At 41.8% G+C, this 16,713-nt stretch overlaps 2 protein-coding genes and 1 long non-coding RNA gene across 3 annotated transcripts; 1 reads left to right on the forward strand and 2 right to left on the reverse strand.

Annotated features, from left to right (window-relative positions):
• The first annotated feature begins 9,460 nt into the window (after positions 1–9,460).
• Positions 9,461–12,124, forward strand: LOC117653427. The gene is made up of 3 exons (XR_004588224.1): positions 9,461–10,668; positions 10,972–11,098; positions 11,203–12,124. It is a non-coding gene; the product is annotated as an uncharacterized LOC117653427 (long non-coding RNA).
• A 975-nt stretch (positions 12,125–13,099) lies between these two features.
• On the reverse strand, positions 13,100–14,245 carry LOC117653702. The gene is made up of 4 exons (XM_034399547.1): positions 14,055–14,245; positions 13,898–13,973; positions 13,613–13,778; positions 13,100–13,528 (listed from the first exon to the last, which is right to left on the reverse strand). Exons 1-4 carry the CDS (start codon positions 14,172–14,174, stop codon positions 13,342–13,344), a joined length of 549 nt encoding a protein of 182 aa, XP_034255438.1. The 5' UTR covers positions 14,175–14,245; the 3' UTR covers positions 13,100–13,341.
• On the reverse strand, positions 14,183–15,836 carry LOC117653638. The gene is made up of 3 exons (XM_034399443.1): positions 15,715–15,836; positions 15,206–15,438; positions 14,183–15,102 (listed from the first exon to the last, which is right to left on the reverse strand). The coding sequence occupies exons 2-3, from the start codon at positions 15,429–15,431 to the stop codon at positions 14,183–14,185; spliced, it is 1,146 nt and encodes a 381-aa protein (XP_034255334.1). The 5' UTR covers positions 15,432–15,438; positions 15,715–15,836.
• Between the last annotated feature and the right edge of the window lie 877 nt (positions 15,837–16,713).

The following is a 16,713-nucleotide window of genomic DNA, read 5'->3' on the forward strand; positions in this document are numbered from 1 at the left end:
ACTTACCAATGGCTGCTGTTACTATAGCTGAAAAAAGACATAATAATGCAGAATTAGTAACTGCCTGTGACATTATTCGATTCTGTTTCCCAGTGTGCCGACTTACCACCAATGGCCGTCAGGCCTAACGCTGGCAGTGACACCGCCGCCGGTGCAATGAATATCCCTGCGAGGCATCCCGCTGAAACTGCCCCGACCAAGGCCAGCGCAGTAATTTCAGTTTCATGTGTGTGGTTCAGCGCGGGCGCGGCGGCCCCAGATGAGGGTGGAAGTTGATCCGGCCGCGCCGGGGTTTCTCCTCTGGCAGAGGCGTTTTGCATTAGAGTGATTCAAGACAAGTCTCTATGCCAGTCAGGCTCCTCTAAAACTTACGACATATTCCTGTTGGAGTTCATTGTGCGTCTTCAGAAGTCTGCTAGTTATTATACTGATTGGATTGGACAGGACAGCAAGCAACTCGGCCTGGCCTCTACACTGAGATGAGAATTGAGCACAGTGACAGTACAGTGTCGTCACCCACCGGCCGGTCGTCTGGCTGGCAAACTCGGTGATAGCAATGTCAATCCGAATCCGGGTACGAAAGTATGACAATTTTACGAACTGAGACCAGCAGACGGCAGACGACGCCACGCCAGTAGACGCTCAAAACTAGCTATATTTAAAAACCCTGATGATTTTTGAGCAAAACTTTCTGTTTTTAGACAGGGTTTTGTATTATTTACAAGATTTGATCAATTTCTTTGGCGTCGGCTGCTCCAGACTCAGTTCGCGAGAGAACGTTTTCGAGTCCTTTACCCGGCAGTGGACAGTGCCGGGAACGTTTTTATGCTCTGTGGCAGTGACCGTGGACGACGTGACGGACGACGGACGGACACGCACGATAGAATTCGTGGATTTTGTGTCCGGTTGCTCACATTTAAGAGCAGAAGGAAACATGCCAGCTGAATCCATCAACGGACTTCCATGGCGGTATGAATTGTTCACTTTTAAACTGCTTACCTGTTCGTGTGTGTGTGTGTATGTGAAATCCTAACCTGTGCATCTCCTCATTTTTGTGTACAGAATTGTATTACGTGGTATGTCGTCTGCATTTTTTCTCATTGTCGGCATGCTGTTGTTCGTGCCCACACCGTACTTGCCCATGTAAGTAGCCTGTAAGTTCAAGGCCTAGCCTGTGTAAATAACTTCTAACCAAAATAAATTTCTATTTTTTTCTTCCCAGGGCCGCTTATCTTATGTTTTTTATCATGGTAAGGGAGAGTGGGGTTATTCCGGACACGGGGTAATTCCGGACACTTCGATTTTCACTGGGTTTGAGTGAAGATAACTCAACAGCACGCCTAACAGAGGAAGATAATCAGTTTAAAAGGAGAATTCCAAATCGCCAAAGTAGGAGGTCAAACCGTTTGCCTGTGGTCGCTTCACGAAATTTGAGTACCATCAAAAATAGGCAAAAGCTGCATCTTTCCCTCGTATTTCCATGTACTTATCGTACCTTATCGTAAGTTAGTTATTTTGAAAACGGTCAGGGAAGTCAGGGAAAAGTCAGGGAAAATGAAATGGAGTCGGGAAAAACGGACTAGACACCTCTAGACACCTATTTCATCCGTAAAATTCATCATTTATTATACCCGACTGCTTAAAAAGGGGCCCAAAAAGGTCAGGGAAAAACAGGGAAAAGGGGTCTGGAAGTCAGGAAAAAGTCAGGGAAAATGAAAATTTCATTTTTGTGGCAACCCTGTTATGGGTTTCAAAAGGCGGTTCTCTAGTCATGTTTTCTTCAATTCTGTGTTTTAGTTCTCATTCACAACGTAACGTTGGGTTTGGCTCGGCTCCCCCCTCTCTCTTTTCTTTTCGTTGACGAGTCGAGCTTTGCTATGGAAAGAGTGATTTTGACGGCAATTTTCTCAAAATTTATCGCTAAGATTTCAACCATATTCCAGAATTAAAATCACGTCTCAGAATTCTACCAGTCTGCAAAATCTCATTAAAATCCTATAGAGAGGTTTCGACTTGCATAAGGGGCCACGCGATCAAATCCCAGCGAGGCTGAATCCTGGGGGATACTATAAGGCTACTTCGTGCCTAACAAATTTTCATGAAAAAATTCAGATGAGCGATTCTCACGTTTCGGGGTAGTTTCGTTTCTTCTGACTCCTGTGCCCAAACGAGCGCAGATATCGACATGGGGTTTGTTTCTGATGTTAGGGAGGGCCATTACCCACTAAACGCACACATTTCGAAAAGTTCACGGGCGTTGGATTGGTCTACCTAGCGTTTGGAATACCCTAAATGTAACTTCCGAGATTGTCCCAAGACAACATACTCGAACTGCTGTCACTGATGGTTTTGTAGCACAAACTATGCCAAACAGCGCAGTTCTCATGCATAACGTCAACTAGATCAGCGACCTGGTCAACGTCTCCTGCTGTTGGCTTCAACAAATCCAGTAAAAAATTTGGAACATTGATTGGATTCTCATATCCTGTACTTTATTCATTATAAATGCGACAATCATAGCATTCATAGCGATGGCAGGAGATTGTGAATCCTCAGGGACATATGCTCTCCAACTACGAGCATTTGAAGTCAAACATCCAATGGTATGGACGTAGTAGGATAAGTTGGGGTTAGCAGCACTCGATTACAGAGACCTACTACGAGCATTTGAAGTCAAACATCGAATGGTATGGACGTAGTAGGATAAGTTGGGGTTAGCAGCACTCGAATACAGAGACCTACTATATGGGAAGTTGACTGGTCGAAGTTCACAGGACGCAGCTGGTAGGATGACAGTTGGTCGTTGCGTAGAGCTTGAAGTGGCAGCTGGCTGCATGGTGAGCGGGCGAGGGAAGGCTTGAGTAACCGCAGAACTTCTGGCGTAGAGTCTCGGAGAGCCATGGACGATGGTCGAATTGAAGCAGCTGGCCTAGAACAGTTCGTACTGGTGAAAGGCTTTTGTCGTTACAAGATGGTTCACTTTGGGTGGGAACGACTGGAATTTAGACGGAGAAGCTTTAGTTTTAGCAGTTTGAACTTGTGAATCGGAATTGAGCAAGTCTTTGCAAGACTGGTTACTGGAGGCTTTCCAAATTAGTGGGAGCGTTAAACGTTGGAGAAGATTAGGTTAAAATTGAAAGACTGAGTGATTTACTGACACAAGTTCGGGTCGAATTTAAAAGGGAACCGTTGGGTGTGTTGACAGGCTGGGCTGGTGATTAACCAGGCTGTAATTAGGAGGTTAGTGGAAGGCAAGGCAACACTAGATTAAAGTTTAAATTCAAAATTAAGTTTTACTGCAAGGCAGCAAAAGATTAGACAGAAAACTTAGCTTTTGTTTGGAATCTGATGTCCACGCTGTGGGTTTGAGGAGTCAGGCAACGGTGTCCATTCTCGCAGAGTTCGACGTGCAGTCCGTGGAACCTCGGCCTTCCTGGTGGCGTCCCGGGTCGTCCGGGGGCGTGGGATCGAACCTGGAGCGAAGCGCGTTGATTTCCTGATGCATCCGTCATCCACGCACACTAAATTCTTATGGACTTTTTAAATGCATAATGACGCATAATTTATGCATAGTTATGCATGCGCAGAAACGTCCATAAGGTATGAATAAAATTATGCATCATTGTGTACATTTTATGCACCTTCCTGCATAAAATGTACACAGTGATGCATAATTTTATACATAACATATGGACGTATCTGTGCATGCATAACTATGCATAAAAAAGTCCATAAGAATTTAGTGTGCGGGGCTGGAACTGCTGGGGCGCCGTCCGGAGGCGCAGGTTCGAGACCGAGGCGAGACTCAGTCGGCTGCTGTCTCAGAGACTCGCAAGGGCCCGCCCTTCCGTCGAACCGAGTCGCCAGCTCCGCTTCGCTGCGCCGGCAACTCGGTTCGACAGGGGGCCGGCCCAGCTTGGCCTGCCGGCGGCCTTTTCTCGGGCCTTCGGCCCTCGCATCAGGCCCAACTTGGCCAGTCGAAGGCCCGGGCCTTCGGCCCGCTCGCATCACACACCCCGTGAGCGGGTAAAGCACAGTTATCGATGTACCATCGTGACTTAGGCCCGCCCTTCTATTCACAATATGCAATAGTCCTTACACTTTTTACTCCAACTGTCTTTAGAATATGCCCATTACATTTGTCTCTTCGCCCTCATTCCGAAAATACCCATATTTGCCATGCTTCTGCAACTCCTTGAAATAGAGGCACAGCAGGAGCGCAAAACGAGTCCGTCGCACTTTTCCCCATAACTCATGAAGCCGGGCTCCTGGACCCCCCTTCCGACCCCTCGTTGAAGAGGTCTTGCCAAGACCTATCCAAAACTTAAGTAAAAATTTTCAGTCGGTCGACCCCCTTTTTTCAAGATCCTGATGTGACTAATAGACGAAGTCGGGCTCCTGGACCCCCTTTCCGACCCCTCGTTGAAAAGGTCTTGCTGAGACCAATCGAAATCTGCAATAATTTTTTTTAGTCGGTCGACCCCCTTTTTTGAAGATCCTGATCTGGCCAACTCGTAAAAGCGGCCGATGGGGTCGGGACCAGGTCCATTCATCTTGTCTCGTCGCCCCGATTCCAAAAATACCCCTATGTGCCCTGCTAGCACCAATAATGGCGGAAATCCCCCTCCCGCTCATGTAAACCATGATGCACCTGCAGCAGCCCTTGTGCGACCCGGACGGGATTTGCACCACCGGATTATTTGTTTGGACGGTACTCCTGAAGTACCCTCCAAATCTGGTTACTCTAGCTCAACTCCTTCCTTGTACACAGATGCCAACAACAACAACAACAACTACAACAACAACAACAACACACAGACACAAAGGCAAATGCATAGGCCCTCCCCCTATTTTTTGAATAGAAGGGCGGGCCAAAAATCAATTGTGGGTCACGAATCAATTGTGGGTCATTTTTTTCGACGGGTCACCGCAGACCCGACGGAGATTGAATCGATTCGAATTTCGCGGTAGACCTTCCTCCTATCTTTCTTTGTCTCCCCAAATAGCGTTTTTGTCCGAGCGACGACTGTGACAGCTCCTATCAGGCTTCAAAGACAGGCCCTTCAAAAAGTCGTGAAAAAAGCGCCCATCCAACGAGGCGAAAAATCGTGCGTTTTTCAAATTGCCACCGTGAAGCTATTACGAGGTAAAATGGGACGCCCTTGCTGATTTAGGTTCATAATAGGTCAGGGAACATAAATTTACCATAGTACAGCCAAAATCATTCAATGCCATGGTGCGCGGGTGATGGCAAAGTAGCGTTCGCTACCATGTCCGACCCATTATTTTCGACGAATTTTACGGTAGTTTTTCTTATATTTTTTTTGTTTTCTGCGCTTCTGAATGACTGATGTATCACAGTAAATTCTATTTTTCTGCTCTGTCACATTTAGTACTACGATACGAAGGTTGTTAAGCTTAGGCTACAGCCCCGAATGACGACGCTAGCTCTTTCTTCCAGTCTGCCATAAGGCTTTTTTTTGTTGGGGAGGGGGGGGGGGCATTGCGGGGCTTACATAGCGCCCGGAAGGGGAACGCTCTCTAACTGCAGGCTAGGCACTCGAGGCCAGTCCGGCCCTGTTAAAACGAGTCAAATCAATCCCTAGAGACTAAATATTCTGACTGAAATAGATTATAAACTGTAGCAATACCTCAGGATGAAAGGGTGTAGTGTTGGATTGTCTACCACACAGGCGGCCCTAGAATATGCACTATAAAAGTCTCGTCTCTAATCCAGGACGTTTAACTCACATCTGTCTCACAGTGAAATAAGCCTGATTATGTATTTTTCCTCTTTGAGTGAAAAACGTGCCTGCTTGGTTTATTGAGAACCAGGGACCTTTCATTAATGAAAATAAGAAAATATCTTTCAAAAGTGGTCAATTTACAAGCAAAAAGACGAAATGGCCCACAATTGATATGACCCACAATTGATTCATTGTGCTACAGATCCTGCAGTTTTCACGATTCCAAAAAATAAATTCAAAAGTGAATTCCTTCCGCATTTAAGCAAATCATATCCAAATTTGAGCTTTCTACAATGCTGACCCACAACTGGTTCCAAAAATCAATTGTGGGCCAAAACAGACTATTTTTAAAACAGCCAAAGCTTAGTAAACAAGGATGATAGACGGGGCTACTATGCTTCAAAACTTAGTCCAAGGACCATAGTAAAAGGCCGCACGTGCACTTTTGTCACCAGGTCAAAATTAAAGGCCTTAATTTGGAATTTTCAAAAAATGTGACCCACAATTGATTTTTTACCTTACCGGCTTGTCGTCTGGCGCTGGTTCGAATCCTGGCGAGGCGCGTTGGTCCAGTGATGAAATCGCTGTCCAAAGACTCGCGATGTAGTTTCTCCTTTCGCTTTCGGCTCGTCGTCTGCTTGTTTGTTGACAGCGCGGCCGTTCTGCGGATAGGGAGGCTGCTTCGAATCGTGCGCTTTGCGCGGCGGGGTTGGCAGTCTTGGAGACCTGGCCTGTCATTGGCTGACGCGGCTCGGGTGCAGATAGCGCTCCTGGAGGGCCGATAGTCGTTGGCCGTCTGCTGGACGTTGGGTTCGGAGGTTAGGGTTTTCTTTGTGTTTCGTTTTGAATTTAAGTGTCGCGTGACCTGGCCGTGCGCCGCGGTGCAAGCGTTCATCTTGTGATTTTCAAAACGATAGTAAAAGCCGCTTAAAGCGTTGAAAGAAATTGAGGTCCCATCTACCTATGATTATTGCACTGAAGATTCTACTTTGCTAAAATCATAATGTGATGCCAGTATAAATGCCTGTACACATCACATTATGAGCTAGACAGAGAGTCTTCAGCGCAATAACAAGGTACAGGACCACAATTGCTATCAAAGCTTTTACAAAGGTTACATGGCATTTTTTCAATGGTTACATACACGATACAAAATTGTTTCAAATGAAAGGTTATATGATATTTTCAAATGGAATACATTTTGAAACGTTACATGTTGATTACATGAGGTTACACATACACTCGCAAGGTGTACCTGATAGGGGCTCGGCACACCCCACAGTTGTTCATTGATGGTAAACACAGTGTACAAGTGAACAGGTGAGCACACGGGAGGACGACTACGTCGACCCCCCTTTCAAAACAGATTTTACATATGATTTTGTCGTGGGCTTTGCAGTGCCCCTGAGTAGTACTTGGCTGAGAAAGGTGTGGTTTGATGACATTTTGAAAGTGTACTGGGACATTTTCAATGGTTTGCAGTTGTGTTTGGACTTTCTGCACGTACTCTTTGCCTAGTAGTCGCACTAAAAATCCACAGTAAGGTGAGTATGTCGCATGCTCAAAGGCGACATCGTCGCTCTCTTTCCACTTTCCCAACCCTGTTCCACAGTGGAAGCACATGACTGCATCCTTTACTCCTGTGTAAAAGAAGCCGTTTTCAGCAAGGGCTTGTGGTATGATTTTTATGTCTTTTGGCCAACGTTTGAATGTCTCCATTCTCTTCTCTGCTGATTGCATGTCGGGGAAACCCACGGAACAGTGTAACTTGTTCGGCATGGCGTTCAATGTGAGATCGATCAACCAAACACCGCCTTGTGGACTTGGCATCAAACAGCCAAGGTGTCAAGCTACGCGGGAAGCTTTCAAAATTCAAAATCGCACGATTCGTTCTTGAGTTATTGCAGCCCAAACAGAAATGATCCATGTTTGGTACCCTGATCCATGTTCGGCACTTTACCCTACGTGAAAACCCGGTAAAACAGAGTATAGTGATTATAGTAAAGGTAATCAGGGAATGCGAATGAATTTTAGAAACGGCCTCATTCTATGGGTATTGTATTCACACAAGGATAAACATTTAATTATAAATGAGAAATTGATCAGTAAACAAAAACAACATACAAAAAACTTAATGTTGACGTGAATACAAAATAAAAATAATCCAATTCATCACAGAAGATTCCGAAGATCACCCTCATACTCGCAATCCCAGTCCTCCTCCAGGATGTCCACAAGCTCGACACAAGGGATCATGCATAGACGAGGATCTCCAGTAGCAGCGGCGGCCCCCTCTACCTCGGCAAATACGGTAGTATTACTACCAGCAGTACACATACTGCCAGGCACACTACGGGGCCTTGGCACGGTTGTATCAGATTTGAGTTGTGTCAGGTCGTACTAAATCAACAAATACGAAAAAAAACATTCCCATTTGTAATCGAAATCATGTAAATTTTCAAAAGAGGCATTATTCCTAAATTTACGGATACTTACATAACAAGGTTCCCGACATAGACAGCATACATATGAGTCCAGATCAGCATCCTCCGCAAGTGCATCTATATGGTACACAGCTCCCGGGAGGGCTGGCCGAAGCCACAACGGAATTCTATGATTCCTCTTCAGAAGACGCGCCACGCACTCACAACAAACTTTTTGTTGTGCCCCACTCTCGAGAGACACAACATACAAAGACGCAATATGCGCCACCAGCTCACGATTTCCGGTTGACTCCATTTTTTTTCTCTCCACGACAAAACCAGTAAGAAAAAAAAAACAACTTTGAAAGGCAAATAATAAAGCAGAACCAAAAACAAGAACTGACACAGGCTCGGCTAACCGACGGGACAACAACTGGAAGATCGTGAGAATTGCAATATCAGCGGTGCACAGCTTCCCGGGTAACTTGAAACTTTGCATGTGCATTCATTACCAACATAAAATCTTTTGTTCGATATTGAATACTGAAATTTTTTAAACAATTAAACATTTATGTATACATGGAAGTCCAATATAACTCAAAACGCAAAACGATAAAAGAGCAACTTTTAACTTCGGTGCACAGCAGTGATGCAGGCGGCGAAGGTACATCCGCACAGTTGGCAGCACGCCGCTTCGTTAACCTCCGTAGGGATCACAGGAGTTGACGACAAGTGACGATAGCGCGCGAAAGATTCAAACGAAAACAAGACTAGTTTCATAATAGAATTCTAGCAAAGTATTAAATTACACAAAATTTAACAACGAGGTCGTTGAATATTTGTCCACATCGCCCAGAATAAGGTTTTGACACAGATAGACAAAAGTAAAGAATATAAATTATTAATATAGCATCCACATTCATTGCATCCTGTTTCAAGTTGGTGTACACTGTTAGAAATTTTTGTGAAATTACGAAATATTTAGACACAAAACATTTCGTAAAATTTGTTTGATGAAATGTTGTCATAATTTCAAGAAACATTCCTCATAAAAACAGAAAATAATCTGTAGAATAACGACACAAATTTTGTTTTTATAATAAAATATGTTGTAAACAGCGTTTACAAAGTGTTCTTTAAATTCCATGGTGCATTTCATAGATGTACAAAGAATATTGACAAGGAATATTTCTTGATTTCACGATGCAGTTAGTACTTTCAAGATGTAGATATCCTAAAAGACTTACACGAACAAATCTCAAATTTTGATGAAATATATAAAAAAAACACGGAAAAGAAGTCACAAAATATATCGTATTTTTAAAGCTTTATGAATTAAACCTATGGAATGTATCTTAAATTTACTGAATATTTCATGCAATGCAACAAGTCCGATATTAAAAGAACTCAACAAAATAAACCGTTCATGCAAGTGAAGAAGTTACTCTCATTCTTTTGAAAGTCTTATGGCATATGGCGATCATGATATGTGTTATTATTTCAGTTGGGCAGTGACATGTTTGACCAATCCGATGAGAATTCTCTGTTCGTCGATAACAGCTTGCCCTCAAGTATACATTACCAACAAATCTGGCCATGGCAATGACAGTTCTGGGGTTAACCTGTAGCACTTCATGTTCAACTTGTGGACTTATCGGTGCTTTAAAAACATCAGGAAAAGTGTATGATCCATATGAAACGACTAACTCGAAACACAAAGCAAGAAATAAAAACGCAAGACGAAAACTAAGACGGTAAAAATTGCCTTTGCAGATCGGCATAAAATCTTTCGCGTCGTCTGCCGGTTGTTTGTTTTCAGGTTCACCGTGCGACGTGCCCTTAAAATTTCTCATCCCAGACTTGTGAGATATGAAAAATCCATCGGGAGGTGGAGTCCACTGTTATTGTTGATTTTCGCAGACGACCGAAGTTATCCCTCTTCGCCCCCTGCAGCGATGGTTCGTTTTCGAAAAGCCAAGTGGGCCGTCTGAAAGGGGAAGCATTGAACTTTGTCACGGTACAATGGACAACATCGCCCGCTGGCGCCCCCTCGAGCGCGCGCCTGGTAAACCAAACGGGGCCAGAGGGAAGATTCGAACGCAGCCAAGCTGTGTGAAGCCGCGACACTGAGAAGTGGTTTACATTTTTATTTCTCCGTTCTTTAAGCCATTTTATTCATGTGCGATCCTCTGCTTGAACCTTTGATTGATCATTAATGCGTGCCGTGCCCTCGTTTCTTTGTGTCACTTTGCTTTCACTCTGCTTCCTTGATATGCTTTGTGATTGTGAGGGACATAACCCCATCTTCGTAGTTGAGCAAGCTTGCTGCAGAATGTTTTGCTCAAATCTTTTCTGTTCCCTAATATACTGCTTTGTTGTTTAAGGATTCGAGGTGGATTCAGTGTTGATTGAGCTGTGTGGAGAAGCAGCAAAAGTGGCTGATGGTTCTACATGCAACGACTGTTTGGAGATACTCGGCAAGACGACACTTTCTACAGGTAAGAGGTCACTTTTTGCATAGTTGAAAAAGTATTGTTATTGTTTGAGCGTTTACATTATCTATGGTGGAATGAAAAAGTAGATTTTGTAGTGTTTATCAATTGAATGTTGTCATAGAATTCAGGATTTATTTTTCATTTAAGTCTGCCACCAAGCTTCACAATTTATTTAATGTCAGATGTTTCACCTCACGTTTATGTATTGTCGTGTGACTGACGGTTTATGCTGTCTTAGCTCAGATAAGTGTTGAGATTCCTTTGCTTTTTAAGTGAGTTGTCAAATGTGTGTTAATCGTGTTCCAGACTTCCAGACCAGTGGAGCGCATGTTGAGGCCTGATTCTTCAAAGGTGATGGGATGCTCGCTTCTCATTTTTGTTTCTGACTGTTCATGGGTGCACTCGTCTCTGCATTCTACCACACGCTGTTTTTGTAAGTGAAGAATCAACGCTAACCCTGAGTAGGTTAAAACCTCCAGCACAACTTATTTAAAAGTTTCCTATATTTTCATTATTATTGTGCTGTCTTTATTTCAGGACCTCTGCTTTGGTGTGGTTGCTGTTTCTTCACCAACTCACCAACTTACGTGGGCTCATCCTTTCCATCCAGACTGCATGGATCATCGATTCTGAATTTATGTGGTTGATGTCTAGTGAAGAGATGTGTCTTGGTAGTCTCCATGTGAGTGAGGTCTTTTATAGATTTGTCTCTAAATGCAAGTAGATTTTTTTTTTCGTATTTGAACATCTCTTAGGTCTGAATTGCCATTAAGTACAGCCTAGAGCCACATATTTTGTCAATCTTGTTGGTTTTTTGGGTTGTGTTCCTCGGTTGTTGTTCCTTCTGAACTGACACCCCTTCACTTGTATAGACTTTCATTAAATTTACTGCAGCTGAGCTTATTTTTATGTTTCCTGATATGCAGCTACAGTGAAGTATTTTCTGTCTTTCTATAAATTTATACGAGATTAAGTTTGTTTTTAAGAAAGGAAGCCTTCTAGTATGTTTAAAATCTGTCATAAACATATTTTTCTAAGAATTTCAAAGTGCATTTGTAAGCAGCAGGCCAACCGAAATCAGAGCGCTGCATTTTGTGTTGTTCTGTAAAAACAATCTGTTTGAAATGTTTTTGTTTGGTTTATGCTTGTGGATACGGAATTTGAAAAGGATTTGAAAAATTACAACAACTTCAACACTTTTTGAACTTTTTTTCTGATTATGTCTATGGAATTATGTAATTATAGCCTTGTCTGTTGGCATTTGAATCTGTAATTTTGATGTAAAGTGTAGTTGGCTATTTCTTTTCTCTGTTGTGATAAGTTAAGGAAAAGTCTCAAAAATTTGTTCTGATTATTCTCTTTTGGAGTTGTTATAAGGGATTTAGTCAAGTGTTTGTTTTTGTGTCCCAGATCAAGCTCATGTAAGCTAAGTTTGATAAGATTAGGCCAGAGTAGACTTCAGATCTTCTCTAGAGAGTATATCTCTGAGCCTATACAAGACTCCGCTTGGTGATAGTATCTTCTTTGTAACATACTTGATATGATGCTCCCATCTTAATATCTGATTGATAACTCGGCCCAAAACAGTTGACACTCTCAACCTGATTAATTTTTCCCCCAGCAATTTTGATATTTAGTTTGGCTTCACATCTCTGGCTGGGTGCGGAAAGATCATGTAGATTGTTTTACTATGATTGATGAATAATTGACTTCTTGACAGCCAGTTGGATCAGTTTGTTGAGAGGGTTTTCCATTTACATTTTTAGTAGTTTGAGGTCTAAACCAAAGTTAAACATGCTACTATTATGAGCAGGGAGAGTGATTCAAATTCTACCATGTAGTTTTTGTTTTTCATTGGACTATAATGAATAAAAATTGGTCTTGTATGATCTTATAATTTTTAAATATTGTTTTTGTTTTTACCTTTTCTGAGTTTGACTTCTACATAGTCTGTGGAACCATTGAGAGCACATGGCAGTGTGGTTGCCGCAATCAATCGAAACAGCCTTTTGTTTGGAACTTCAGCTTCACAGACTAAATTTAGTATTGATTTCATAGCCAAATTTATTGCTTTGAAGTGTAAAAATTTGAAACCTTGAATTTTGATAATGAAAGGAAAGGGGCACTTTTGTGTTACTCATTATCTTGTAAGTGATGTTTGGGAGTCACTTTGATAACTGTTTGAAACCATTGGTACTTCTTGGGTTCCGATTTCAATTCATCAGTCAAATCTCCGCTCAAATATATTTTCAGGGTTCAGTCGGGAGAGAATGGCTGAAAAATAATCAGTACTACTCTGTTATGAAATCAGTTTATTGAATTGTGTTTATATAACAGAAAATGTTAGTGTCTGAACAAAAGCCATATTGACAATGGTAAATTAAATAAGAAAAATGTTTGCCTATTACAAAGAGTTGATTCTTAATGTCTTCTTTTGAGTTGATCTAGTCTCAGTATAATTACTATAATTAAATATTTCTAAAGCTGATCTCTGAGATCAGTCTACAAAAAAGCTTTAGGTACAATCATAAATTATATAAGAAATTCATATTCTAAAAAAAAGTGATTACTCAATGAAATATTCCAAAAGCTGTCCACTGTGATCAGTAACTACTCAAAAGCCATAATTACCTACTTCAAAAAGTTAATTACTCAATAAACCCTGAAGAATTATTTCTAAAGCTCTTCACTGTCTTCAGTTCCTACATCAGAACCTTTCTCTGCAAGGAATTCTTCTAGAGACAGGCTCATGCTGCTAAGAGCCTGGTGCTCCCTGGTGGAGGAATACCGCCCACCTTCTCTGAGAGTGTCAACTTTTCCTGGCCTCTTGTTTCCCTTCTCCGGATTGATTCCCATAACACATCTGAGGAAAAAGAAGATATTTTAGGCTGTGATGAAAAACGAATGATGGAGATGTCTCAGGCAGTAAAATAAAAGAACTACATACCTTTGCAGAAACTCCAGAGTAATTTGAGCTTTAGCATCATATTGAAGATTGAAAACATAGTAAGCAGCAAATAGCATACAAACACCATCAAGTAGAGACAAGGGGCAACCACAAACTGTGCCATCCATACACATGAATAGACGATGTGGCTTAAAAATGCAGTCTCCTACAAAAAAGACAAACATGAGGATAGCGGTTCACATCAGAAAATACTAATGTATAAATTAATGAATGTTAATTCTTATTTCCTATTTTTCATCAGGTTCAGGAATAAATTTGACTCACCAGCCACAACAAGAAGTGGTGTTGGCGGAATGGATCCACCTAATGCTGTCGCCACATCTTCTTCCAGAGTTGTTTTCTGTAAGTAAAGATCAAATATTAATCGTCTGCCCATTCAAAAGTACTTTTCAACCAAAGAAAATAGGAAATATTTACACACCTCAATTAGCTTGATTAAAGATTCCTTTGCTTCCTTAAAGAAGTTTGCTGTCATTAGTACCATCCCTGTAATTTTGCATGACTTTGAATCAGCATTTTCTTCCATTAATGCTGCTTTCATTCTTCTGTTTATTTTTTTGTTCTTGCTCCTTTTTTTTCCATTAAAAACTCTAGCATATCATCTAGCTTTTCTTCAACAAAATTAGCAATTTGAGCATCCATGTGGTTGGAAGTTAAAAAATCAAAATGATGTTTCATACCATTTGCAGTAAATAAAAATGGCCATCTATCTCTTAGGCTGGCTGTAGTGTAAGCAGGGTCATCGCCATTAACAACGCTTTCATATTCTTTTCCTAGTCTCTTAGCTTTGGCGCGTGCTTTCTTGTCCTTCTCTATCAGTTCAGCTTGTCTGTTGATTTCCATGCGCTGAGTTGCATATGTGTCATCAATAAGATTGTTGATATTTTCCCAGTTCCAAGCTCTTGGTCTTTCTGTGGTAAAAATACGAACTAGCTCCATTCTTTTTTCCTCTTGTGTGTCTGGCGTCTCTCCATCTGGTAAGCGAGATACTCTCCATTTTCTACAGCCATATGCGGCTTTGATATTTGGCGCTTCAGTTTCTGTTTTTGTTCTTGGTGGGGGCCTTCTATCATTGTCAAACTTGCTTTGCATAGATGCTGTTATGCTTGTTTTTCCTACTGCTCCATTTGCCAACTCATGCTTGAAAGAACCCTCGTACTTTGCCTTCATATCTTCCATTACGTCCACAAAGGTTTGTCTTGTTGCATGTGGAACTCTATTTCGCACTTGGGTCACAATTCTTGATACTAAACTTTTTCTTTGTTTTTTCCTGATCTTTTTCCCCCGCTGTAGTCTTGTTTTGATCTTGTCATCAATATTATAAATATCCCTCCAATCAATGACGAAGTTGTGGTTTCTTCTTCTAGGTCGTCTTCCTTGGGCATCTCCGGCATTGGCATTGGCTTCCGCATTCAGATCTCGATTGACCCTGTCAGCACCACCATTGTCATCATCCTGACGATCCCTTCCTGAAAGGTAAGAAATCTGACGTAAGTTCTCTGGCTTTTGACGACTGTCAGTATGAAATAAAGGAGAGTAAACTTAGTTCCTCAGTCTAAACCGTTCCATTACCTGTGACATTGAGGACTGCGAAGGCAGCTTTGAGGATTCGTGCCTCAACAGGAAGCACAATGTTGGTAAAATCCTCCTCCCTGACATGAACAGTCAATTCAAGAGTGTTGATGCCCACAGTGTTAACCAAATTGTCAACAATATTGTTGATGTCATCATCTGCATCAGTGAGCCTTGGCAAAGCTCTTTTGATGGTTTGTGCGAACAGGTCATGAAGTCCATCCATTTTGGAACTGTAAACAGAACCACAGCATGTAAAAATTGTCTTTTGTAGTTAATCTTTGCTTTACAGAAAACATTTATGCATAGGAAGGTCAAAATTAGAAGCTGCAGGCTAAACAAAACCTAGCCCAGCTTTAAATTTCATGACTTGAAACTGGTAAATGCGAGCAGTCTAACCCACAGCAGGGCTAACCAAGCCATTATTCCACAATTTTCCACTCGATTTCGTTGATAACCTTTCTCAGTCCAGAAAACACTTAATATTTTGAAAGAAACACAACACTCACCTTTTAGTATTATCAAAACTGCAACTAGAAACAGCGTTTTGTGCCAAATTGCAAACGTTCTTCTAACTCGAATCAAATCTGACGCTCTGCAATGCGCGGCAAAAACGGTCACGTGGAGCTTGTTGGAGCCTGTTGGCCTGTTGGGCTGAGATCTGTTCCTAACAGGAAAAGGAAACCACAACTGACCATGAAAAAATGTCCTTCCCTCCATTCTCTGCCTGGGGTCGCGTATTTCAAGGGAAAACGCAAAAAAGATTAGTTCGGTAAATTATTAAAAATATTTGTAATAAAAGACAGTTTGATAGCTTCAGTTTGAACACAACAGGAATCTTTTATCAAAGACAACTATAATAATAACCTGAGAGAGGAAGGGGCCTTTCGATATCTCGTTACGCCAGTCTCCCTCCCCCACCCCCTCCCGTCCAGCACACACACATACACATCTCGTTCTCTCTCTCTCTCTCTCTCCGTCTGTTTACCTCGCACGCAAATGTTATTTTGAACTATAGGTGTTTCTCAGCCCAAATTGATTGAGGCTGTTATCTTTAGGTGTGAATTCATCTTGTCTAGCTTCGATTATTGATGTGTTTTACCAGCTAACATTACTTTTGCTTCAGCTTTCATTTACATTGCTCAAGGTAGACTTAACCTGTTGCACTTGTAAACTAATGACATAAGAAAGACTTTAATCTCTTTCCTATTTCGTATTTTTCAGTTAATCACAGCTTGCTGGAGTTGCGTAAAAGACCCCTACCATAGCAGTGCGTTCTCAAGGCATCCAACGCCAATTTTTGAATTGGTTCTGTGTTAAGTTAGTTGCTGTGTCAAGTGGTTTCTGTTGATACTTCTGTAGATGTGTAAGTAAGCAAGCTATCTTGTTTCGAAGTGATTATAGACACGCAGCGTTTATATAATAAAAAGCAACTTAAATACGCGCGGCGTGCAAATAACGCCATTTTCATTATATACACGCCGGAAAAGCTTTTCCAGCGTGTATAT

The sequence above is a fragment of the Thrips palmi genome, unplaced genomic scaffold (assembly GCF_012932325.1).
Source record: "Thrips palmi isolate BJ-2018 unplaced genomic scaffold, TpBJ-2018v1 HiC_scaffold_8, whole genome shotgun sequence".
In the NCBI taxonomy this organism is placed as follows: Eukaryota; Metazoa; Arthropoda; class Insecta; order Thysanoptera; family Thripidae; genus Thrips; species Thrips palmi.